This window comes from Poeciliopsis prolifica, unplaced genomic scaffold (assembly GCF_027474105.1).
Source record: "Poeciliopsis prolifica strain line A6 unplaced genomic scaffold, Auburn_PproV2 SCAFFOLD011, whole genome shotgun sequence".
Lineage (NCBI taxonomy): Eukaryota > Metazoa > Chordata > Actinopteri > Cyprinodontiformes > Poeciliidae > Poeciliopsis > Poeciliopsis prolifica.
Window position 1 is genome coordinate 7,685,145 of NW_026562386.1, and position 26,643 is coordinate 7,711,787.

Below are 26,643 nucleotides of genomic sequence, written 5' to 3' on the forward strand. Positions count from 1 at the left end.
TATATATATATATCTATATATATATATATATATATATATATATATATATATATATATATATATATATATATATTATATATATATATATATATATATATATATCTTGGCACAGCCAAGATACTGCGCAGGACCCTCAAGCTCCCAGGCCTCTGGTAGAGGCCTGGGAGCTTGAGGAATTAGATGTATTCAAGTTGAGATAACGTCATTCAATCACGTTAGTCCAGTTGAGAGAAAAAACCGATTGTCTCGCGTGTTCTCGCGTGATATCCCGTGATCTCACTCGTTGTCGTCAGCACAATATCAGTCTAAATATAATGAATCATGTTAGCTCAACATGATTCAATTTTATAAATGTGAAGTCGTGGAATATCTTGTTTATCCAACATGATTTTATCACGTTTTCGCTTCAAACCCAACATTATTGTGTGAAAGGTACATTGTTAATGTAATACGCCCCGACGTTCTTTTTTTTTTGGCGGAAGATCTAGCTGACGTAATTGAATCACGTTATCTCACCTTGAATACATTTTATTCCATTTGCGAGAAAAAACCGATTGTCTCGCGTATTCTCGCGTGATATCCCGTGATTTCCCGTAATCTTGCGTGAACTTGCGTGATATCGCGTGATCTCACTCGTGGTCTTCAGCATAGGATAGGTCTGACTATAATGAATCATGTTCGCTCAACATGATTCAATTTTATAAACGTTGAAGTTGTGGAATATCTTGTTTATGCAACATGATTGTATCATGTTTTTGGCTCAAACATGCAATTATTTAGTTAACAGTACATGATATTCTTTTGTTAATGTGATAACCCCTGAGGTTCCTTTTTTACAGTGTACATACACTATAGCGCAGGATTCAGGACACACATCCAAAGACTCCGTTTGACACCAAATCAGGCTTCACTCCATTGGTTCCCTTCAGCAAGCCAGTAATAGAACAGATGGATTTCACAGACGCACCATCAGCAGCAGGTAGTGAAGACTGTCACAGTATGCTGGTATCACACCTCGTTCAACCCAGTTAAATCTTGAACCATATCAGGATCAGTAATAACATGAATTTCCATTGCTCTTCGTACTGACACAGATGTGTCAGTGTTTGTTAAAGATGTGAAAAGCAAGACCACCGGTTTGTAAACTATAAGCAAAAGGCTAAAGAGTGAGTCAGGTTTTTTTTCTTTTTTTTGGTCTGCAGACAGATAAGTGGTCTTAACAGACAGGGGTTAGACTTATTTTACAGTTGAACTCAATTTAATGAAAGTGTGTGGAATGTAATGCGGATGCTTTCATATCAAAGTCATTAGCGTAAAATATCTGCCCATAAAAAAATAAAATGCCAGTAGGAGTTATAACAGCAATCATACTTTCTTTAAGCTTGAATGAAATTCCATTTTTAGTGCCAGGAAGAAATTTACATGCACTCATCCCTCATCATGGGCATTAATGCCAGGACATTTTTGGGGATTTATTTTAACCATACTTTTTTTCAGGGTGAAATAATCATGCAAACTGCAACTTCGGTGGTTTTTAAAAACAAGAACCAAATGTGAATTTGTGTGGATTTTCTTTAATACACAAAGACTCATAAATATACAAGCATTTTTTGCCACTTTTTTGTCATTTGTTGAAGCTAATCAGCCAGATTTTAATTTCATTGAGACTTAATGCAGTTTTTAAATGATGATTTTATTAAAATAGATACAAAAGACTCTTGATGTATTTTGTGTTCACATTCTGTGTATCTTTTTGTATTTTTTACTGTAAGTAAGTAAGTTAAATATTCAATAACATTCAGATTTCCTGTGAACAATTTGTACATTTTCAAAATTACAAGTTTACTGGAGAATGGACATGCTTTACTCAGCTGAGCTAAACTCTTTTCTTAATTGGATATAATCATGTCAGAGTTTTCAAGTTGTTTGAAACTCCAGATCCACATCTATGCTATCAAGAACAGAAAAAAGAAACTGTTCATGTATCCTCTTTGAGTGCTTTCGTGTCACCTGAGTTAAATGGTAGAGCAATGTGTGAGAGCCGCCACACCAATATCTGTGCTCACTTTCTGAATGCAAATAGGAGGAAGCTGGTGTGCATATCCCAGGGTGAAGGATTGCTAAACTCACCTTTGGGGAAATGGAGTAGAGGAAATGAACCCTTTTCGTCTATTGACTAGCAGAGCGATGAAGGAAAACTTAAAAGGAAGAACGACAGAAGCGGTTGGTTTGCAATTCACAGCTATTAAAATGGACATTTTATACAAATGAGGAATGTTTTGGCTGCTCTTGCCCCACTGCTGGCATCCATCTGCCCCCACCTCTGCACATACACAAACTCACCCACTTCTTTCAGGCAGCATTAACTGGCTCATTGGTTTGACGAATTAGAGGTAGAAGCATCATAACAAAGGCTAGCACAGTGAATGGTGAGGCATGATGATAGCTCTGAAAGTAAGCGTCACAAACGCAAAGTGGGTAAAGGTGTTTCATCAACTCAGTGACAGCTATTGGGTCAGGGGTGGGAGTTATTTTCAGTGGTAGTTTGGGATCAAATTGCTGTCAGCAAGTTTTCTCATTTGACCACTCCGAAGAAAAGTTATGTATATACCAATAAATCCCCCCACATATTTAACTGATGCATTTTCTCTTTTTAGTTTATTTTAGAAACTGTGTCAGCCTGTCAATTATTTTAAAGTTGTGAAACCATTCAGTTTTAGTGTTTAGTCCCTAAATAGTAACATAAAGAAGAACTGCAGCAGTTTTTGAACAATTGGCATCGTGGCTTATAAGAAGGAAGCAAGCAGGGAGGATTAATCAAGAGAAAAGACTTCAAGCTGCTGCTGTGTGATGAAGCACCTTCTGTCAGGCATGTTTGCATATCATAGCCTGTAACACTGTGAAGGCGGAGCTGACCTTACGGCTATCTCCAGTGTATTTGCTGCCCTCGCTCCTTGTAGTGGCAGAGGAGTCACTTATATACAACCCGTTTTCTCGTGCTCCCCCTGTCTCTCCTCCACACATGTATATTTTTATGCGTGAGCAGAAATGCAGCACTCAGAGGATTTACACACAGAGAAAGAGAAGCAGAAAACAAGGCCAGGCCTGAAAAGCTTTCTAACTGTGCTGCATAGTGGTTGTTATCTAATCCTCTGTAATCATGGTTCACTTCATATTCCAGTTTATACTGGGCTGTCACACCTCATTAGGAACAATGGTACTCCTTTACTGATGCCTCTGCATATTTAAAAAAAGCTTTTTTTTTCACCACCTCTCTGTGTGTTTTGTATATATATATATATTTTTTTTTTCTTCAGATTGCCTCCGTATCCATGCTTCTACTTATATTCTGCCATATTCTACTCTGGTTTCTTTAAGCAAGAACAGTTTAATTTCCACCCCACTCCACTTTCTTCTACCCAGACTCACATTCAGAGTACAGACTTGTCAGTACCACAAGACTAGATCAGAGAAAGCAACCTGTGTCATTCAAATTTATTTAACTTAGTGGGTAAAAGAGTTGATGGTGTGGAGATTTCCAGCACACGACCGCTGTGTTGCCAAACAGAATGTTCCCATCAGGAGCAAAGTGGGCGACATTGTGGGAGGTGGTTGTTTTAGGTAGCATCAGGGGGCAGCTGCAATGTTAGCAGTTTTGGCGCCATGGTAAGTGGAGTGTAGTTATTATTAGAGTTGGGCCCATCCATCTTCCTGTCTAGCAAAAACCCTGGAAGGACCAAGGTGGCGTGGGCTTGTGTTCAGCACTTTTACGTCTGCCCACACACCCCTTAGTCGTCAAGCTGCTTCTGTTTTTTGCTCAGTTTTTTCTCTCTCTCTCTCTCTCTCTCTAATTTTCCATCGTTTGTCTGGTAAAGAGATTTCTTGGTTTTCACAGATATATCTCTCTGACAAGATTCTTACCCTTTGTGCTCAACAGCGCTCTGCATGTTCTCCATTACTACATCCATTAACCCTTAAGACCACAACATACCTATCCGCATCTGCGAATGTGAGCTGCTTGAGCCATGCTAACGTCCAGTTCCAGAGGATTAACAGAAGACAAAAAACATCACAAGCAATCCTTGTCTTGTTTTTACATTTTCCCCGACTTAAATATTTTGCCTCAGGAACCACAGTAACACAAAGCTGCGTTTGTGTCTGAAACTGGTACTTAAGTTGTTGCACAGAATTTGCACCTCTGCTATTGAAATCTTGGTCTTAACCTTCACAGCTTTAAAGTAATACTTACTCTCTTATGTTCTTGATTGATGCAGCATCAACTCATCTCATCGTTGGAGGTAATCTAATCAGAACATTTTAATGGCTGCCACTTTTAATGGCTGCTTTAGGACACCAATCTTTCCAAACAGTAGCCTCCAGACTTTGATATGCACCATCTTTATTTTTATGCCAGATGGACTGGGGAGGTTTTAACAAGCAGCTGAAGATATTTTGCATCCAATAAGCTTTTGTCTGAACTTGAGTTTTCATGAATGTTTGTTTTGGTTTGTTCTTCTGTATTTGTTGTTGTTGCATACTTTATTATGTGAAGCAATCTGGGGCCTTTTGTTCGTGGAACCAGCTATTTAAATGAAGTTTTACTTAGTTTACAAGTGAACCCTAGCTGTGTGTACAGATGATGAAACTTTTGCAACACATGCTTTGTGGTTGCAGTCAGTTCTCCTCCCAGCTTATCCAGTCAGTAGAAGCTGGGAGGTATAAATAATGTGGTCTTTCTCAGATTTTTTTCCCCTTTTTGTTGGGAGCTTAATTATTAATATCTATTGTCCAATATATCCCGTGTCTTCCTCTTCACACGTTCAAAGCATCTCAGCTTTACCACTCGAAGCAGTCCTGATTAGTCAGTACTTTACAGAACCAACGTTTGACGCTGTTACAGATTCAATTCTTCTGGGTTTTCTCTTTACGAGTTTTGCAGGTAAACGGAGAAGACATTTTGCTCATTCTTCTTTGCAAAATATCTAACATCCTGTGAGGTCGAATGGAAAACTCTGTAAATCAAATTTAAGTTTAAACCAAACCTGTGATCGAATTCAAAATGTAGAATTAGTGATGTGATCAGGAAGAAGGTCTTACTGTCTGAAAACAGGGGATTTGGATTAACAAAATATTCACTTTGTAATTTTGATTAGTTTTCTTTTCAAGTTGCCATATTGGCTGATTAGACCACCTTGTGCCATTGATTGAAGTTACAAGTTAACACCTGAGCAGTGGAGTGATGTCAGATCCCATCCCAGTGATGGGTGTGTGGCTGCCAGACGCTGAGGCAGAAGCATATGTTGGTGGTATGACTGGTCCAAATGTGCAAGGAGTCCATGGTTAGGTACCAACACCAGATGGTTTATCTAAATTTGTTGTAAGCAACAGGAAAAAAACAAGTCCTCCTATCGTGTACCACCTACCAGCTTTTATGCCAAAGGTCCAAACTCATAATTTTGTGAAGAAATTGGCTCTATGGCACAATGTTTTGAACATTACTCAGACTGTGACTTTTTCTGTGTTTACAACCTGCATGATTAATTAATATGAATTATGAATCGTGTTGTATTTCAACGCACTGTCGGGCAAATTCACAGCTACTTTACGGGTACTAAATGGATGTAAAACTATATTTGCTCATCATTAATTCTGAATGTAGAGAACTCCTAAAATAGCTCTACCAAACCAAATAGCATCTCACCTCAAAGACTGTCCATATTTAAATTATAGGAATACATGTAGTAAAATCCACCCATGTTTATGTACATTTAGAGTGAGAAACTATGGAAGCCCGTTTCCGCCACTCTGTTAAAAAAATTAAATAAAATTATCTCATTATAATGAGATAGTATCTCAAAATAATGAGATAGTATCTCATTATAATGAGATAGTATCTCATTATAATGAGATAGTATCTCAAAATAATGAGATAGTATCTCATTATAATGAGATAGTATCTCAAAATAATGAGATAGTATCTCATTATAATGAGATACTATCTCATTATTTTGAGATAGTATCTCATTATAATGAGATAGTATCTCATTATAATGAGATAGTATCTCAAAATAATGAGATAGTATCTCATTATAATGAGATAGTATCTCAAAATAATGAGATAGTATCTCATTATAATGAGATAGTATCTCAAAATAATGAGATAGTATCTCATTATAATGAGATAGTTTCTCAAAATAATGAGATACTATCTCATTATAATGAGATAATATCTCATTATAATGAGATAGTATCTCATTATAATGAGGTAGCATCTCATTATAATGAGATAGTATCTCATTATAATGAGATAGTATCTCAAAATAATGAGAAAGTATCTCATTATAATGAGATAGTATCTCAAAATAATGAGATAGTATCTCATTATAATGAGATAGCATCTCAAAATAATGAGATAGTATCTCATTATAATGAGATAGTATCTCAAAATAATGAGATAGTATCTCATTATAATGAGATAGTATCTCATTATAATGAGATAACTTGAGTTGGCCCTATAGTTTGAAATATACTCAGCTTGATAGAAAGAAATGGATATTGATAACATCATTGAGCAATACTTCAGAAGTGGTTTTACTAATCTTGAAATTTTGGGAGTTTTGGAAGAAACCCATAATGTCAAATTAAGTCTCCGGACGCTGGAGAGAAGACTGCAAAAGAAGCGTCTTTGGCGTAGAAAAAATAAGACAGATGTTGCAGAAGTGGCCTCTTTTATAGAGCATCAACTACAAGGATCTGGGAGACAGCACGGCTACAGTTGGATGCACCAGAAATGTTGGATGGCTGGCATAGTCACAGACAGAGAAACAGTACGTCTTTTGATGCGCCTATTGGATCCCAACGGGGTTGACCTGCGTGCACAAAATCGCTTGAGACGACGCTTATATGTCAGTCGGGGACCAAACTATGTCTGGCACATCGATGGGTACGATAAATTAAAGCCTTATGGGATATGTATTAATGGATGCATAGATGGCTTTTCAAGGAAAATGATCTGGCTCGAAGCATATAAGACTAATAGTGATCCTCACATTATTGCTGGCTATTTCATTGACGCTGTGATGGAGTATAATGGATTTCCTCAAAAGATACGAATGGATCATGGCACAGAGAACACTTATGCGGCAGCGATGCAAAGATTTCTGCACAACACCGAGAATGAAAATGGTTTTGACTCTGTTATTCTCGGTCCGAGTACAGGAAATCAAAGGATAGAGCGATGGTGGTGCACTTTAAGAAGTGAATGTACCCAGTTTTGGATGGAACATTTCGACCAGCTTAAAGCTGATGGCTATTTTGTTGACAGTTTTCTGGACAAATCACTGATCCAGTTTTGCTTCTTACAAACAATACAGGTACTATAAATTTACTTCTTGTAAACCAAAAAAGTGTAAACCAACTGAAAAAGCGCCTTATATTGTAGTTTCTTCAAAAGTAGCAACCTTTTGCTGTGATTACTGCAAAAGGTAAATATGATTAATGCAAATCACAGTAATCACAGACGACCTCTTGATAAGCTTCAAGAGGTCATCACCTGAAATGGTTTTCACCTCACAGGTGTGACCTGTCAGGTTAGTAAATGAGCTTTCTTGCAGGTTGTGTCCAAATTTTTGGTCTGTACCGTATATATGTTTTTCAGTATTATGGCCAATAAATATGTTTACAGTGCAACAGCAAAATATAAACAGACCCTACACTTTATTCAAAATATATTTATTTTGTATTCTTTCAACAAAGAAAAATCCATTATTTTGACATTCCACTGACAGTTAACAGATCTGAATTTGCAAAACTTGTGCATATATGGTAGAGTTTTGACAATCTACCCTTAAACAAACCAACAGCTGTGCTGCACAAACAAACATTCACCTCTCACAAATAAGTGATCCCTTTTTATAACATCTGTAGAAATTTGGGAATGGTAACATCACCCTGGTAAATTGTTATCTGTAAAACCTTAAATTCTGATAAGGAAATTTTGGGGGAAAACATCTACTTAGATTTTGATAGGCAACTTGTTACTTTAAATAGCCACCTTAATCTCTTTTTTTTTCCTCTTCCTCCATCACTTTAAAATCTTTAAATAATGTCCATGACCCATACATTAGAGTCCAAAACCTTGTTCATTTCAGCACTGAAATCTGGATAGCTATCATAATAGATTGACAGCTCGAGGACACAGCTACATGTGTGAGCCACAGGTCTTCTGAGAAACCCTTGAATCTTTGTAAAATCAATAAGAATTTTCTTATCCAAGAACAGGTCTGAACCTGTGCAGAACCTTAGAAACAAGGACAGATGCTGCAAATCTGCGTTCCTGATATATGTGCTAACATACTTTTGAATGTCCTTCTGATGACCACTCATTTCCTGAGGAAAGACAATGGACTTCAAAACTTTTCTTGCATTTGGTTGTAAGTTTTCATACACTGAAGAAAGATCCTGGAAGCTGTTCCCGGTGTTACTGAGTGTTTTGGCCCACTGTTCAATAACATAAGCAGGCTCTTGGACAAGTGTTTTGTGTGCAAGCTCCTGGAGGATTTCATTTACGTTGCTGGCAGTTGGCATTCGTCTGCAACTGTAGTTATCAAGAATCTCTATCAATTCCTCTTGGTCAACACTGCTGAAGTCTGACTGCCATGACTGAAACACAAAGCGCTCAGATTCAGGCATGCACTTAAGGAAATTCTCCACTACATCACTTTTTACCTGTCCAAAGGCTGCTTGCTCTAGTATGACAGGTGCAATCTTCATAGGAAGATATTTCTCTCTTGTCCATCCAAAAACAATTATTCGGCCTACACTCTCCCACTGGCTCTGTCCATAATCATGTCTCAGAAAAGGCACTCTGTAAGTGTTTCCTGTAGTACATTGGTCATAGAATTCTTTCCAGAATTCAGAAAGACAGTCTCTGACGACTCCTCCGTCATCATATCCCATCTCAGGAGTTCCATCTGGCAGTTTTCCTTTTACCCAGCTTTGATTTCAGGCGCTCAAACAGTTTTGATTTGCGACTGTTTGGGGGACCAGTTTCCTTCCTTTTACAGTATCCTAATAGGGCGATGCGGTCTCCATATGATGGCAAATAACTCTTTAGCTCTTCATCTGTCATGAGTTGGATGACACTGCTATCAATCTAAACAAGAAGAATAAAAAATAATTTATTTTAAAACTTATGGAACTAGAATTGCATGCAAATTATTTGAATTCAATTATATAACATTGCTAGACACATGCCTTAAACAAACTGTAATTTTTGAAATACTGATTTATTTTTTAGCTTGTACCTTCTCTCTCAGCATGGTCTCAATAGTTTCCTCAGGAATAATTCTTTGTCTCAGGAAATCACTCAGGTCATCCATTCTGTGATCATACACTGGAAGGTGAAGATACACAAGACCATCATGTTTCCAATAAAATGTAAAGCAAGTCATACTACAAATTATAATTTTCCTGAAAAATTAATTATAATTCATAATGCCATTTATCCATCCATTTTCTAACACCATTGTCCCTAGTGCGGTTGGGAGGTGCTGGTGCCTATCTCTAGCTGCGTTCTGGGCGAGAGGCGGGGTCACCCTGGACAGGTTGCCAGTCTGTCGCATGGCAACACAGAGAAAGACAGGACAAACAATTATGCACACACACACTCACACCTAGGGAGAATTTGGAAAGACCAATTACCCTGACAGTCATGTTTTTGGACTGTGGGAGGAAGCTGGAGAACCCGGAGAGAACCCACACATGCACAGAACATGCAGGCTCCATGCAGAAAGACCCCGGGCCGGGACATTCATAATTCCTTTAAGCGCAATTTATTTATTTTTTTGTGAAATGATTTTACTAGGGGGCCTGCACAGTGGTGCAGTTACTAGCACTGTTGCCTTGCAGCAAGAAGGTCATAGGTTCGATTCCCTGCCCGGGGTCTTTCTGCACGGAGTTTGCATGTTCTCCCTGTGCATGGTGGGTTCTCCCCGGGTACTCCAGCTTCCTCCCACTGTCCAAAAACATGACTGTCAGGGTAATTGGTCTTTCCAAATTCTCCCTAGGTGTGAGTGTGTGTGTGCATGGTTGTTTGTCCTGTTTGTTTCTATGTTGCCCTGTGACAGACTGGCAACCTGTCCAGGTGACCCCACCTCTCGTCTGGAACGAAGCTGGAGAGGCAGCAGCAACTCCCAACCCCAATAGGGACAAGGGTGAACAGAAAATGGAATGCATCTTTTTAAACTTTTGTTTTATAATAACTATTACCACAGTTATTTTATTTGTGTAATTACACAAATTTATGCATATACAGTGGTTTAAATGGACACATCTTGAGAAACCTCTTTAAATTCACAGAAAAGATAAGAAAATATTTATTGGTAATAACAAAGAACTGTACCGTTCCATACTGACAATGTCTTTAGCAGTAGAAAAGGAAAGAAAACATAAAATGAAGCTGTCTGAGGAGCATAAAGGTCTTTCAATGGAGAACTGGAGAAACACACTATAGCAGAGAAGTCACTTATACCGCTTGTGTGATGAGTTAAGGCTTGTGAAAATCCAGCTGGTGCACACCATCCACTCTTCTCTTTCTGAAACAACCTGCACTGTACAAAACCAAGCACATAATGTTTTGTTTGTTACTTGAACTTACTGATTAAATCAAAGAAATTGATTTGCAAACAGACAAAACAATTATTTATTATTTTATTTATTTGCTTGGGGACCAGGTACATAAAGTATTTAAAATTTAATAAAAGAGAGAGATTCTGACAGAGTACGTGACATAAAATGCCACGACATATTTTAGTTTAACTTAAAAAAATACATAGGCTAGAGGTATCGTTTTGGCGTCGCAATGGTTTGGGAGCGTGATGCAGCATCTAGGAACTACTCACCAGTTATTACACTTTGTGGTAGACTGAACATGTATCATTACAGCAAATAAACGTACCACGTAATCCTCAGATATTAACTACAATCAACGAAAAGTCAGTTGTGCACTGACGAAGTGAAGAAACAGAAACCGGTAGCTAATTTTGATGTCTTCAAAATTAGCTACCGTCGTCAGTATAACAAATTGATTACTTTATACTATGCTAGCTTATATTGCAGACTTAATTTAAATTAACAAAACCACAATTCTTACCGTTGTAAATAGCTACATTTAGCTAGGTGATTTCAGGCGGCAGGCGCGACCGATGGTACCGTCAAATCGGCCCAGGTGGACTGAACCAATTCGAAAGGGGGTTCAACCTCCACAGTCTCCTATCTCATTATAATGAGATACTATCTCATTATTTTGAAATACTATCTCATTATTTTGAGATACTATTTAATTATTTTGAGATACTATCTCATTATAATGAGATACTATCTCATTATAATGAGATACTATCTCATTATTTTGAGATACTATCTCATTATATTGAGATACTATCTCATTATAATGAGATACTATCTCATTATATTGAGATACTATCTCATTATATTGAGATACTATCTCATTATTTTGAGATACTATCTCATTATATTGAGATACTATCTCAATATAATGAGATACTATCTCATTATATTGAGATACTATCTCATTATATTGAGATACTATCTCATTATTTTGAGATACTATCTCATTATATTGAGATACTATCTCATTATATTGAGATACTATCTCATTATTTTGAGATACTATCTCATTATATTGAGATACTATCTCATTATATTGAGATACTATCTCATTATATTGAGATACTATCTCATTATATTGAGATAGTATCTCATTATTTTGAAATACTATCTCATTATTTTGAGATAGTATCTCATAATTTTGAGATACTATCTCATTATAATGAGATACTATCTCATTATTTTGAGATACTATCTCATTATAATGAGATAATTTTATTTAATTTTTTTAACAGAGTGGCGGAAACGGGCTTCCATAAGAAACATTGCATTTTCATTGAAAAAAAACTTTCTGTTACTCAGATTGCGTAACAAAATAAAGCTAACATAGAAATTTAATTTAATTTAATTTAATTTAATTTAATTAAAAAGCAAATCATGACAACATAGTTGCACTTTTAATGTAAAAAAAATGAAAAAAAAAACCTAAATAAACAATTTGTTGTCCCACTAGCTTCACAAAAATAGATCGAGGGTGTCACAGACAGTGGGATTCATCCTTGTTTCTCTTAAGTTAGGCCTGATATGTGGATAGATATTTATTCAAACAACCAAAGTTTTAAATTATGTTTAGAATCCTAACTGAAAGGATAATGGCAATACGTTGCATTTAAATTTTAAGGTTTAATTTGCTCCCATCAACATGTATTTAGCGAAACTTGCACATGGAAATATGCAGAAATGAGGTAAATAGCCAGTAAAAAAAACAACTGTTGCAAAACGTGCAGCTCATTTCTCTTAACATACTGCATGCCTTATTTTATTCAAAAATAAAAAAGTAGAATGCTAAAATCCTCCTTTTCAGAGTAATGGTCTCTCAAAGGGCTCTCACCTGGCTGAGCCAATTTGTTCCGATTTAATTGGAGTGCAGAACTTCTCTTGGAGTCTGACCTGCCTTCCTGTTATCTTCTCAAGTCCTCTGCCACAGGGACTGCTGCAGGCCCATCTAGTAGAGAGACAGCCTTAGACAAAATCGTTACTATTCAGTTATATATTGCAAGTTTCTTTTATTGAGAGTATTTTTTTTTCCTGCAAATTCTTTTTAGTTAGTTACCCTTTATAATTCATACTAAATTTACTCAATTCAAATTCCAAAAACATCAGATATCGCCTTCTGTTGTAAGCATATTCTGATCAATGCTTGCTGTGAATGTCTGGAAATATATCAGTATCAGTTAGGCACACAGATTATAAAATGGATTCATATGTGTATAATAAATACAGATACAAGGAACATCTTACAGTGAACTTTAGATTAGTTTAATCTGAAGCAATGTGATCTGACGGAACATTTGTCCTGTATTCAGTCAAGGTCAATTTTAAGTCACCTAATTTGGTTTTAGTCAGTCACACATCAGTTTGTTTTTTGGTTTTTTTTTCTGTACCTGGTAAGATTCGTACATTACAAATTTTCAAAACAGCGAGATGTTCTGAAAATGAGGATAGAAATCATGTCAGTGTTTTATTCGTTTTTATACAGAAAATTGGTAATAATTTTTGCTCATCAGTCCAAATGATTTGGATTGATGTGCTCCAGTCAGTTTCTTAGCCACATACATATGAAATTCAGCAGCTCTTCGTTCAGACTGATTCTACAAACATTTGTTAAAAAATAGGTTGCTTTCAGAACTGCTAAATGAATCCCAGCAAGGTAAAATGATAGGATGCCAACTGTGCAGTGAGTCCAGTCATAATTTCTTTGCTACCCAATGTTCCACAGTGAACTGTTATTGGAGTTTTAGGGAAGTGGAAGTGATTAGTGACAACTGCAATTCAACCAGAAAGTGGTAAATCACATAAATCCCATAGCATGGTTAGTGAATTTTAAAGTGCAATGTATGCAGGTTGCCAACTTTTTGCAAAATTGATAGCTACAGATTTCACAATGCCTTCGAGTTAGCTTAGTAACAGCTTGTAGACATCTTTGTGGAATGGTCTTTTATGTGCAATCCAAGGCTGACATCACCAAGGGTAATAGATAGCATCAAATACAGTGATGTAAAGCACTCCATTACTGGAAACCAACGCAATGTATCAGTTCCAGTGCAGAAAGTGAAGGTCTATAAAGTCATGGGTGAACAAGTGAAGCTGTGGAAGAACTTGATTGACCTGCCTTCAACCCAAGATTAGATTCACGATTAAATGGAACGGAGACTAGGATTTAGGCTTTAATTTGAGCATCAGTGTCTGACCTTACACATACACTTCTGGATACTTCAAATATTCTGAGGAACACACTCCTAAAGTTTTCTACGTCAAGCAAATAGTTTTGTAATATGGTATAGAAAAAAGTGTAAAGGTAAAATGGTGGAATGTGTTGCTGTCTTTTTAAAATTTAGATCAAAATCAAAGAAATAGTTGTTCTTGTACAGCTTATTATCTGAATAAGCTATACATCACAGCATATATTACGTTTTGAGAAAAAAGCATACAACAGCCAAATGGATATTTTTCTATTTAAAGGTTGTCAGATGATGAAAACAGCTGATAGCTTAAGCTGTGCAACACCAAAGTCATGCTGCTGTCGTAAGTGTTAACTGATGATGACATTTCACAAGCTACAGAAGGACCAGAGAGGATGATAAACACAAAACACAGAACCAGCCAGACTAACTTAACTAGTGCAGAACTAAGCCTACATGTTACTCCAAACTAATCAACAAAAACCCAAATTTACATCATTTTAATTGACTGCATGTTGGAGTATAAATTTGTCTACTTCGCCGGTGTTAAATTTCTTAATCGTTTATTGCAAAAACAATGTTTTGTTCATTTCTTTTACCTCTTCTGACAGTTGTTGTCACCAATTATTTAAAACTCCTCAGGTGATCATTGAAGATAAAACAAAAAAACCTCTGAGTACAAGATAATGGAAACGTTTGCACTAATATATTACATCAATATCAGTTTAGAAAAAGTGTTTTCCAGTGGTCAGTTTTGTGTAGTGTTGAAATGCATTGTGTCATCAGGTGACCATGTACCATGGAGAATTTTAACAGTGAATGCAGTTTGTCCAAATTTACACAAAACATATATATACATATGTTTTGTGTAAATCTATCATTCATATATATATATATATATATATATATATATATATATATATATATATATATATATATATATATATATATATATATATATATATATATATATATATATATATATATAGGTATATATAATGTACCTACAGTCATAACAAATGGCTCCTCATTCTTGAAAATGAGTTTTTGTTTTGTTTTATGCAAATTCTGCCAAAACAATTCTGTATAAAGAGATACTCAGAAAAGCCAGAAAAACAAAAACAAATTTCATCCATCCATTTTCTGTACACCCTTGTCCCTCGCGGGGTCGGAAGGGGTGCTGGTCTCCAGCGAACGTTTCGGGCGAGAGGCAGAGTAAACCCTGGACAGGTCGCCAGTCTGTCGCACGAAAAAACTAATTTGGCTCTGTGGTGAAAAACTGGCCTGACAGCCCTATTAAATGCTGGTAAAGCCGTGGTAGTATTAACATTTATTTGAATCTAAGCATTTTTTACGATCAAAATCATAAATAGCAGCCCAGGCAGGAGTGACTTTAGTTAAAGATCTTCAAATAATAATAATAATAATAATTTAAAGTCTATCCCATAAATAAAAGCAAAAAACCTCATGATTAAATCAAGGATAGTAAAATATAGAAATAAAAATCTGTCGCCTATGGACTCTGTGCACAGTGTTGATGGTTCTGTTCTTGATTTATAAACAGGCTCTGTAAAATAACCCAGAAAATAGATCTAGACCACAGCCCTGCTTTAGGTTGTTTGTTGTTACTTGCTGTATTTCAAAGTGATCAATGGATCTATCAAAGCTGGAGGAGACTCTAACCTTTATAAAGTTCTGTGAGGACCATATTTCATTTTTATCACTTGCTTTTCCGCCAGAGTTTTATAGTTGCAGCCTTTTTTCTGCCTTCCAGCGGTGGTGTGAAGCATTAAAAGGCAAAGACAATGATGGGCTTTCAATCAGACAGTAAAATTTGACTGAACCATAACTTATGGAAATGCCTTCTTTTTCTTGTATTTTTAATAGTTTCTTTATTATAAAATGAAGAGAGATTTTACAAAATAGCTACAATAGATGTAGCTATTTTAAAGTCAAGTTTGAGCACTTTACAATGGCACCACTTAACAATTGTGTTAAGTGGTTGCAAACCAAACATTGTCTTTATGCCACTTTAGTTAAAATACACAGTCTTCAACTATCTCTTGCTTTTGATTATTACTTTATATTTTATTGGAAAAAATTTTTTTTTAAATGGGTTAATTTATTTAATTACAGTTATTTTAAACCCTGCAGCAAAACTTAAGAGTTGGAACTTAAATCATTCCTCGAAGGATCCGAGACGTTTTTAAACATTGCTTTCCAGATTAAACAAAGAGCTTTAATAGTTATACTGTTACACTGAATGAAATGTTCACATTCCTCCATGATGTGTGGTGTGAAATCATTTCTGAGGCTGCAGCCATTTTGCCACCATTGCAGCTCATATTAGCACCATGCCAAGGAATGAAGACATGATCAGAGGAGGGAAACGCTCTGCCAAAGTCTGCCTCATCCATGCCAGACCATGGGGAGATGGGAAAGGTAGTGGGAAGAGCCAACTTTCCATTCCAGCTGGAAAACTGGAAAAGGGGCATTGTTTTTCTCAGCTCCGGCTGTCGGCCCTTGTAGCTGATATGTACGAGTCAGTGGAAACAATTTACTATTTCAAAACAGGATTCAGACACTTTAATAATTTAATGTCTGCATAATTACCATATCTATCAGCACCCAGTGATCACAAAATAACTTTGTCTGTTTTCAGATTTTAAGATGTGTCTAATAATAATCGGAAAGCAAGCTCCCTTTTGAAAAACAATTCACACATCGGTTTCTCCTCCTTCTATATAATACAGTCAGTCTTCTGTTTTGAAGCACTATTTGTATGAAGCAGAAAACTCTTCCTTCTCAGCGTTATCCCTTACAGGGACTTCCTTCATTGCCACGTATAAAGAAGCCCATCAGTATTCTGGTCACAGCGCTGATAGTGAAAATAGTGGTTCACAGAGCCTCACTGTCCCTCTCTCTGTCAATGGTGTCTCTGACCACCGTTCGCTCTCACTGTCGACCCCAAACCTCTCCTGAATTTGAACAAACATCACCTTTCATGACTGGAAACTGGCGCCCTCTATTGGTCATGTTTGGAACTCCAAGCAAAGCATCTAAATCATCAAGTTGGCGGTGTGGGTGGATGCTTATAAGCAAAGGAGTAAATTCCATGTCAGTATTGGGGGGGGACCATAAACATAAACATTCAGGCTGCAGGATCAAAAATGACTAGGAATGCATATCAACAAACTATTGAGAAATAAAACCAAAATTCAAATGTTTAAAATTCAAGTTTTGTTCAGTCTGACTGATCTAATCTCTGCTTCATCTTTACAAAAATTTAAAATTCTAAATACAAAAGCTTTAATAAAATTCCTCATAAACATTGATTTATTGAAATGGTTCCCCATACAAGTTATGGGCTATTTAAATTCTAACTTGTTCAGTTGCTTTATTTTTAAGCCTTTTTTAGTTTTGTCATATCTTGGATGGCTGAGAACAAACAGAAATATGATTATGCTTATAAGAGCAAATATGTAATTCTTGCTTTTTTTTAAGAGAATGTGTAATATTTTACGCTTAATCTGGGTCTGACTGATTTACAATCTCTGTTTTGTATTCCAATTGATCAATTGGTAAAATGCTGGTGATTTTTTTTTAAAGTTTTAACTTGCCCATCACCCATCTTTCCATTTCTCGTAGGTCCAACTGGCTGAAGCCTTGCTGTGGGCGTCGAGTGGCTCTGTGGCAGGTCTGCCTGTTCAGCGCTGGCTTCAACTGTGTGCTGGTGGCCTGTGTTATTCTGGTGGTGCTTTTTCTGTCGTTGGAGTTGCTCATAGACACCAAACTCTTACAATGTAAGAATTTGATTTGTCCCATTTTGCTCTATGAATTTCTGTCTTGCTGTGGGAAGATTTGCTACTTTAATCATGATTTGTCATTATTAACTCAACCTCTGGTTTCCTGCACACCCATCTACTTAAAACAAAGAGAAAACAGATGATTTTCATCGTTAATATTCTGCTGCATTTGTACCTTGCTCTTTTGAACAGAAAACAATTGCAAAAATACCTAAAAGTGATGATGGAAAATGAATGTCCACACAATTACAAGAGCATACACAACTAAAGGAAAAGAGATCCGAACCCTCAAAGTAAAACTAAATGTGGTTTATGTCTTTTCTCTTGGCACTTTTAATTTGATTTAGTTTCATTTTAATTTAATTTTATTTTTCATTCATCTACAGTCTTTACTGCTTATCTCTGCCTTACTATCTCAAGCCAGCCTTTTATTTTGTATTTTGTTTTGGTTTTGGGATTGATCACACATTTGGCACCAAATAGACTCATCTATGGGACACTAACTTCCTGGGAGTTCATACTGGCATATTCTCATTGGAGGAGATTAATTTATTAAACCTTGGAACCATCATAATCTGGGCTTTTCTGAACTCTTTGAAGGAGTTGTGTTGTGTGTAAACTTCTAACTTTAAAGACAGAAATAAAATAAATAAGTAAATAAGTAAATAAAAAAATGGTAATTATAAATTACATAAAGCACAAAATGTTTTGTCTGATTCAATGTCAAACAGTGAATATACAACGTTATACATCTTAGTTTAAGTAACTGGTTTCAGTGATGAGTTTGTGGTCTGTCTGTCTGTCACAGCAGAGCTGGATGGTGAATTATTGTAATGTAGACTCATGCAGAGAGGTGATAATGAACAAAGTCTCTTGTCAGTGGCTGCCAGCATATCTCTATTGATTACTGGCCAGCATTCAGGCCTGACCAGAGACTTAAAGCACAGACTGTTGGATTTCAGCTTCTCTACATCTATTGTAATTTCATCTAAGTCCGCTGCCACTCCAGCAAGACAAAGAGAAGCATGTAGTGGGCTGTGAGGTGTGATCAGTCCTGCAAGTTAGTAGATGAGTTCATAGCTAATAAATAGGCATTTTCTGTTTATTTTAATTCAGGGATGCATGAGTTGTGTTTCAAAATTGATTGCAATGTCATGACTTCTTTACAGCTAAATTATTTTCTCCTGATTCCTCATCCTTCAGTTTCCAATGCGTTTCAATTCGCCACCATTATCCACTGGATCAGCCTTATCATCCTGTCGCTTTTCTTTTCAGAGGTAAGACACATTTTAATCACAATAACACCTTATGTGTCATTTGATTGCAGCAGAAACTGTCCTTATGCAGTAATCTGTGTGTTCAAATAGTTAAACTTGCTGAACATTAAGCGTGCTTAAGGGCCTGTCATCAACAATGCAAGCAAGTTATTATCTGAAGAAAAAAGAGGCTCAGCATACTGAAATTTAACCCAGTGGAACCTAAAACAAAATTTCTGAACAGGATGTTTATTGTGTACAAAATACAAAAAGTATCAAGTTATAATATTTTGTAATTTCCAGATTGTGTTTTTCTCTGCACATATCCTGATGCTGAATGTTCTCCACTGGCAGAATTTTATTATTGTCTATTTTGTCCGACAGACCTTTTAGATTAATGAAACTAAATCTGATTTAATTTCAATATTTTTGTCTCGTTTTTATTTGTTCATGGAAACAGCTGTCTCTTCTCTTTGTCGTTTTGTCTTCATCAGACTGTCTTCAGAATTGTAGTGCTTGGGATCTGGGATTACATCGAAAACAAAGTGGAGGTCAGTACTGGTTCACCAGCAAAAGCTTTGCTGGTGAACCAGATTGCAATGGTGTTTCCTTTTTACAAAGCATCCTTCTTTTATTTTACCAACCCAGTTTTTATTTTTAAAAAAAATTTCATCAAAAACTAACTAATAAAACTAATAAAACCTCCCAAAAGCTACACAAACACAAACAAGGTCTGTGCTTCTTTATGTTGGATAGAGTTTACCAGAGGTTTCCAGTTCTCTGTAAATTCTCTGCTACCTTACACAAACACACACCATATATTGGCATACCATTGGACTTTTAATTATTCATACAGCTTGACGCCAAAATAACTTTTGTTCTATTTTTTTCATAATTGTAAATGTGTCTGTGTTTACATCCCCAGGTGTTTGATGGTGCCGTCATTGTGCTTTCTCTGGCCCCAATGGTGGCCTCCACAGTGGCCAATGGGCCCAGCAGCCCCTGGGACGCCATCAGCCTCATCATCACCCTGCGCATTTGGAGGGTCAAGAGGATCATCGACGGTGAGAGAGAAATAAAACCGTATCTAATAACGATTTGTCTTGTAAAGAAACTAAATGATTTCTGAAATCACAGTGATCACAACAGAAAATTAGCTGGTTTTTCTAATAACCCCGTTTTTCCCATCAACATACAAATTATTTGCAGTTCAGGGCCGTACAACCATCTATCATCATTCAGAGTAAATTGCTGCCTCTCTGCTCTGATTCACATTGATTTGAAGGGTATGGTTAAGTAGATTCAAAGAAAGTGTATTGAATGTAATTGTTGTCCCAGCTATGCTAATGCACCTCGGTTCGATCCATGTTCAGAGGTCACCCTTAAAGCAGGTCTCTGACTGCATACAGGAACAGCTGCATACAAAACACAGCTGACTGCAGCTTGTTCATGTTCATGTTTATCAAGCATGGCTAACAGGTAACACAGCCATGTCACATTTGTAGTTCTTATTTAATCTCTTTTTTGTCATTCTTTGAGTGTTTCTCTAATATCTATAAAGTAAATAACCTGCCTGTCAATATTTGAATGACTTTAATCCAGGTATTAAAGTTTTAATGAAGATCAAGTCCTTATCTCGGTGTCACTATTTGAATGCATAATTTAAGCAGATTTACGAATGGGAAACAGAGCCAGCAGCATATTCTATGTTTTAACATACATCTGCAACTGGAATAAACCTGTTTCTCTGCTGCTCACTTCAAGCTGAGTGATTTTTTTTTGTTTATTCAGTGGTAAAACACATCAGTAATCCACAAAAACACTCAAGCTACAGCAGGTGGTCTGTCTGAGTAACTTGACATATTAGGCGGCAGCAGCCTGATGATAATGGAAATGCAGAGGAACGAGCTGTTACTACGCAGCTGAAAAACTGGGATTTATCAGCTGTGTCAGATGGGAAATATCACCCGCTTAAAATAGAAGAGGATGCGTGTCTAAAAACACCCAGAACAAAGTAGTGTTTTTACTGAAAAGTGAAAAACTTTGCAGCTAAACTTTCAGCTCATCCAAATGACTCCTTTGGATGAGTTCCTCATCCTGTCTCTAGGGCATTTCTAGCATCTCAATTCAGCTGCTTGTATCCAGACTCTCGCTATGCTAGTTACCAAATGTGAATTAGTCTTGTTTTACGTTTTCAGAAGGGAGTCTGTGATTTTGATATTTTTCAGTGGATTGTACAGCCAGTCGAACATCCAATGAGGCGAGTTAACAGAGCGGAGCAGGACAATGTGTTGGCCTCCTTGACTTTCACGAGAATCCTTTGCAGTGTAAATTACACTTGCAAGTGTCTGCTGCACAAAGCTGCCACACTGCTGAGATTTGCACACATGCAGACGCTCACACGAGCAGAAAAACACGCGGATGACTCTGACGCATGCATCTACAGAAATATGTGTCACATTTTGTGGCCAGACAGCGGGCTTCTGCTTGAGATTCTGTGCCTGTTTGAAGTCTGACTGAACTGACCCCTGGTGACGTCTCCTCCTTTTGTTATGTGAGCGTGCCAACATGACTATAAATAGGCATGAAGTAGCATGTGGTGTTGGCTGTGAGCTTTGCTTGAAAAGAAGGAACCAACAGATTAAAAGACCTGAGTTCAATTGTACGTTGCTCGGTTTAACATTTCAAGTCAGAATTGATAATGTTACCAGGTCTGATGTCATGCGGCTAAGTTACAACTGTGAAAACAGGAAGGTGTGAAATAGCTTGTCTGGCAACTGGGACGCCAACAGGTATCCAAATTTATTCTCATCACGTTTGTTTTGACAGATTACCATTCAGAATCACCTCATAAATAAACAGATATGGTATATGGTATGAGTACTTTTGCATGCTATAGCTATTGCTACTCCTTGACCTTTTTCATATTTTGTCAACAACTTCACACACAGATGAACTTTGTTCAGTAACTGGATGATTTCAGAAGGTATTTGGTTACATCTGATTTCCCTCAGTGGTGTTAGAGTAAAAAGAACTTTTTAAATATGCCTGCTGCACTTCAAAGTATTTTATTTGTAAAAACAAAAAATAAAAGAAAATAAGTAAAACCATTGTCTATTTTCTTCCTTTTACATTGTTTTTGCTACTTTGTTTTAAAATCTCAATAAAATCTCAATAAAATAAATTGAAACTTGTGGTTATAATTACATTCTGACTAGAATCAGACGCAAACATAAAACTTCTGTCCAGGTGTTGTAGGCACCTGGCTTAACATGAGCCCACACACATTCGAATGACAAAATCCATGTCTTTTATTTTGTTTTGCAGATTTCTTTTTGCACAACAAACTATTCCAGAAACGCAAATCAGTTGAAACAAAAAGTGGAGCCTGATTTAGTTGCATCAAACATGAAACTGTTGGCAAACTGGTGACGTTTCCAAAACCATGTAACACTTCTGTCCATATGGATTTTTGTGACTCTTGTCAGAAAATACTATGTCTTATAAGAGTGTACTTAAACTGTATTTAAGCTTTAAATAAACTCTATGTCAGGACAAATGAGGAGGTCTTTTCTTTTTTTAACACCTTGGTTTATTCATTCAGTGAGGTTATAATGTTACTATTAAACCCTGGTGTTAGTCTATGTGGTGATGGACATCTTGGGACTGAAGGGCTAATTGTCCAGCCACACTGACCTCTGACCTTTAAATACTCCTGATAAGACACAGGACTTTTATAGAAAAGTAACTGATGTGTCTAAATACTATGCATCAAAAACCCCACAGTCCCCACATGTTAGGTTATTTAAATTCTTTTCATATTTATTTTTTCCCTGTACTCCTTCTTCATTTTTAGCGTATGTCCTGCAAGTCAAAGTTGAGATGGAACTGGAGATCCAGCAGTGTGAGAAGACGAAGGCTGTGAGGGAAGAGCAGCTGGAGCGTCTCACTCAGATCTGTCAGGAGCAGGCTGTAAGTCCAACTCCAGTATTTTTTTTTTTTTTTACACTTGTGCACTAAAGTAGAGGTCAGCATTTACATATGATCTCAGAAACTGTTTTTGAGGTTGATTCTGCTTTACATTCTGCAATATTTTGACAAAAAGGTTGTTTTGTCAAACAAGAAGACGGGTCATGCTGTTAATAGTGGTTTTGTAGAAGTTATTCTGTTACCTTTTAAAAGAATTTCTGCTCACGAAATGTTCTGAGATACAAAAATCATCAAAAACCTCCACAATACTAACTCAAGATTGAAAGTCAGTTAAAATGAGAAGGACGACTTCCAGACCAGACCAAGAAAATATTGAACATATATAGCACAACATAATGTCACATGTGTCAAAGTATATCCTAAAAATCAGTAACAATTGTACCTAAATCTAGAATATTAAAGATGCTGAATTATATTTGTTTTAGATACAAACACAATAATTTTAGATTTTTGTGCTACATTTTCCAACTGATAAAATATTTTCTGTCTTCAGTCTGACCAAAATTTTGGGATGATTTATTTTTGTTATTAGGTATTTCTCTACATAAAGTTGTCTTTATATTATATTTGCATTATTATCAGAAAAATGAAAGAGTCTTAAAGAGTCTGGCTCTCACCCTAAGTTGTTAGTTTAATTTTCTATCATTTCAAGTTGTTCAAGATAAAAAAAAAAAAAGTTAACTTCTGAAAATATTTGTATATAAAATTCAACGTTTCTACAAGTTTCTAAATTCTGTTCTCTGCATGGAAAATGTTAGGTGGTTGGAGGAGGTTATGTAAATTGGTCTTGTATACATGAAACAAGAGAGTTTCAGCGGTTTTGTTTTGCCGTTGTTACACTTTTTGGAGTGTTTTGGAGCGTTTGGGGGATTAGTGAGGCAGGATCGCACATTTGTGGCACACAGATGGCAATAATTGCATAAGAATTAGCAAACAAACAAATCAATAAAACCTCTTGGTGGCGCCACTTATCTTGCCCCAGTTAGAAGCCCATAAAGATGAGTCAACTCATCTTTATGGGCTTCATGGGCTTCCACCACCAGAGGGCAGCAGTAATTCACAAACAAGTTGATTTCATCTCAGTCTCATCATCAGAGCTGAAACCAAACAGATGAGCTGTGCTGGAAAATTAAGACAATCACAAATGTCATTTAAAATCTTGTGTGCATTCCAAAGAGCAACTTCATTTTAATCGGACTTTAACATAAGACTGATGTCATAGCGTTCTAAATCAATTAAGCATATTTTTCATTCTCAGGAAGACTTTTTCGGTCTTTCCTCATTTACTTCCCTTTACGCTTACTTTTTATCTCTTTCTTTTCTTTTTCTTAATGTTTTCTATTCCTGTCATCTCCCTCATGATTCTACATTTGTTCAAAAATCCCCTGAATCTCATTCTAAACCTTCCTTTTTCTAACTTTACATTCATTCACATGCACATCCTTGCACATCTGTATCATTTGCAGTTTGAGATCAGACAGCTGCGGGCACATCTGGCTCAGCAGGACCTGGACCTCACAGCAGAGCGTGAAGCAGCTATGCAGATCCACCACGCGTGGGGCAAACAGGGCAGGAGCTTCCAGGTCGTGGAAGGTTTGACCCCTGGGGAGTCCGATGATGAGAGCGGGCAGAGAAACCCCAGGGAGCCACATGCTAATACAGGTTGGACTAAGCTACGCATGTAAGGTCTGAGTCAAAGCTGAATGTACAAAAATATGTACATTCATATGTACATATTTCCCCATAATTATTAAAACTGTCTCTTTGTTGTAACAGTATAGTATGAAACAGATAATCTGTGAAAAAATCAAGCTCTTCTTCCTCCTATTTTGTAGACTGCTATTTCAGTCTTCAAAAATGCACAGGTTCCACTAAAAAACAACTAATCAGAGAGAGGAGGAGGTTCTTAGTGCTGTTCTCATACGCACAGCCTCTGCTGCTCGTTGTTGGGCTCCATCTCCTTCACAACCCCATGAAAGCCAGTTAGAATGGTCACTGATTACAGCAGATAAAATGTTTTCTTTATTTTAAAGTTATTTCTCAGCCATTAGCACATTTAGCAGCATGTTGATAAGCTTAACTCAGCACTAAGACCCTCCTCCTGACTATGGTTGGTTGTTTATGGCCAGACGTGGTGCATGTTTTCAGGGAGCCACAGCAACTTTTTCAGATTATTTGTCTCATTTTACATTGTCGTGATATGGTGACAGTTTTAACAAATATGGAAAAACAACATTTTTTTTAAATAAAAGTTTTATGGATCAATGAAACTAGACTGGGAAGATCTTACGCCAAGTGAATTGAAATTAATCAAAACTCCAAAAATGCTAATTTCAACACATACAGTTTTTGCTCATGGAAAAATAAAGACAGACCCATCACAGAGCTGTAGCATAAAGTATGCACATAAATATGTGAAACAAAAAGACTGTAATGAGGTAACATCAGGTGAACTGGGTGCTGGAGTTGTGTACAGTTAATCTGGAGCAGTTGCCCTGAAGCAGCTTGGAGGCTAAACTCTTGCTTACACACAACCGCCATCAGACTGCAGGCACTCTGGGATTAATGTGAGGGCAAAAAAGCTTTTAGGATCCAACATGCTTGCGTTGGAGAACACACAAGCATGTTCTCCAACACTGTGTTAAACTGCCGGGGCTTCATTACGCCTTAACCATCTGTCTTACTGACCCATTACGACCAGCCGAGCTGAGCCAGGACACGTCACTTGGGCCAGTTCAGGTACAGAGTGCTCTGCGCATTGGGCCTTGTTTGGAGCGAGTGGGCTCCTGTCAGCAGCAGCCCCCCACCTGCAAACCACGACAGGCGCTGAGGAGGCTCCACAGTGACCACAATTTTACCCCGAGGGCATAGTGGGAAATCTGGCTGAGAGAAACAAGCGAGGCTTTTTGCAGAAACATGGTCACTGGGACAAGCACTGAGGCCACAGAGGCTAGAGTCAAGTCAGATGAACTCAAATCCAGTTAAATTTATTTGTATTCCTCAACAGCTCTGCCTGCTTGACCTGCAGGGGGCCACCAAACTATCAGGGAATCTCACGAAATCAGCAGATCTCACTGGGGATTCTTTGTTAAATGCCTGAAAGTACAAAACCATGTTGATTTAAACACAGTTTGGTAACAAATTTTCTTTTGTGGTAATGGTCATTGTTACATCATGACCACGTTGTTAAACATCTCACTGGAATAAGAAATGCCCTTGAGATATGAATTAACAATGGTCGGTGGCTTGTAAAATTAGGATATGTGAAATAATTAAGTACATTTTGTTTGTAGTTTCCCACGGGTGCAATCCTCACCAAACAGAGAGAACTGCACACAAAAACACCTCAATGAATCAGAATATTATCAATGAGATATTTACAAAAATTAAACTAATACAATCTACTTCACACACATATTTCAAGACTTTATTTCTGACAACTTTGACTCTATCTGTCAAATGGATTTATTATGCGTTTATGTATTTCAACAAGACCTGGTTCGTGTTGTCATTTCTGGCTCAGTAGTTGTAGCTGTTTAAATAAACAGAAGCTGAATTGAATCAATTATTTTCTCAGAAAATAAGCTCACCAAAGGAGTTTTAGGAAGATTTCCAAAGTGTGGACAACATCGGACGATTGATAAAAATTAAATTGAACAGAAAAAAGTGCTTAAAAATGCATTTACTTTGGGTTTGCAGAGAAAAAAAAACTGAAAACAA

The 26,643-nt window shown here is 36.9% G+C and overlaps 1 protein-coding gene and 1 long non-coding RNA gene across 3 annotated transcripts in view; one reads left to right on the forward strand and one right to left on the reverse strand.

The window, feature by feature from the left end:
* LOC129364314 (transmembrane protein 266-like) overlaps nucleotides 1-26,643 on the forward strand; it is a 45,912-nt gene that overhangs the window by 16,032 nt on the left and 3,237 nt on the right. For both annotated transcript variants that reach the window (XM_055036878.1, XM_055036879.1), the window contains exons 6-11: nucleotides 17,520-17,674; nucleotides 18,881-18,954; nucleotides 19,428-19,484; nucleotides 19,859-19,997; nucleotides 22,790-22,905; nucleotides 24,390-24,585. In XM_055036878.1, the coding sequence (XP_054892853.1) occupies nucleotides 17,520-17,674; nucleotides 18,881-18,954; nucleotides 19,428-19,484; nucleotides 19,859-19,997; nucleotides 22,790-22,905; nucleotides 24,390-24,585 (737 nt within the window). The remainder of the gene's footprint in view (nucleotides 1-17,519; nucleotides 17,675-18,880; nucleotides 18,955-19,427; nucleotides 19,485-19,858; nucleotides 19,998-22,789; nucleotides 22,906-24,389; nucleotides 24,586-26,643) is intronic.
* Nucleotides 7,826-11,182, reverse strand: LOC129364316 (uncharacterized). The gene is made up of 3 exons (XR_008606430.1): nucleotides 10,532-11,182; nucleotides 9,306-9,394; nucleotides 7,826-9,154 (listed from the first exon to the last, which is right to left on the reverse strand). It is a non-coding gene; the product is annotated as an uncharacterized LOC129364316 (long non-coding RNA).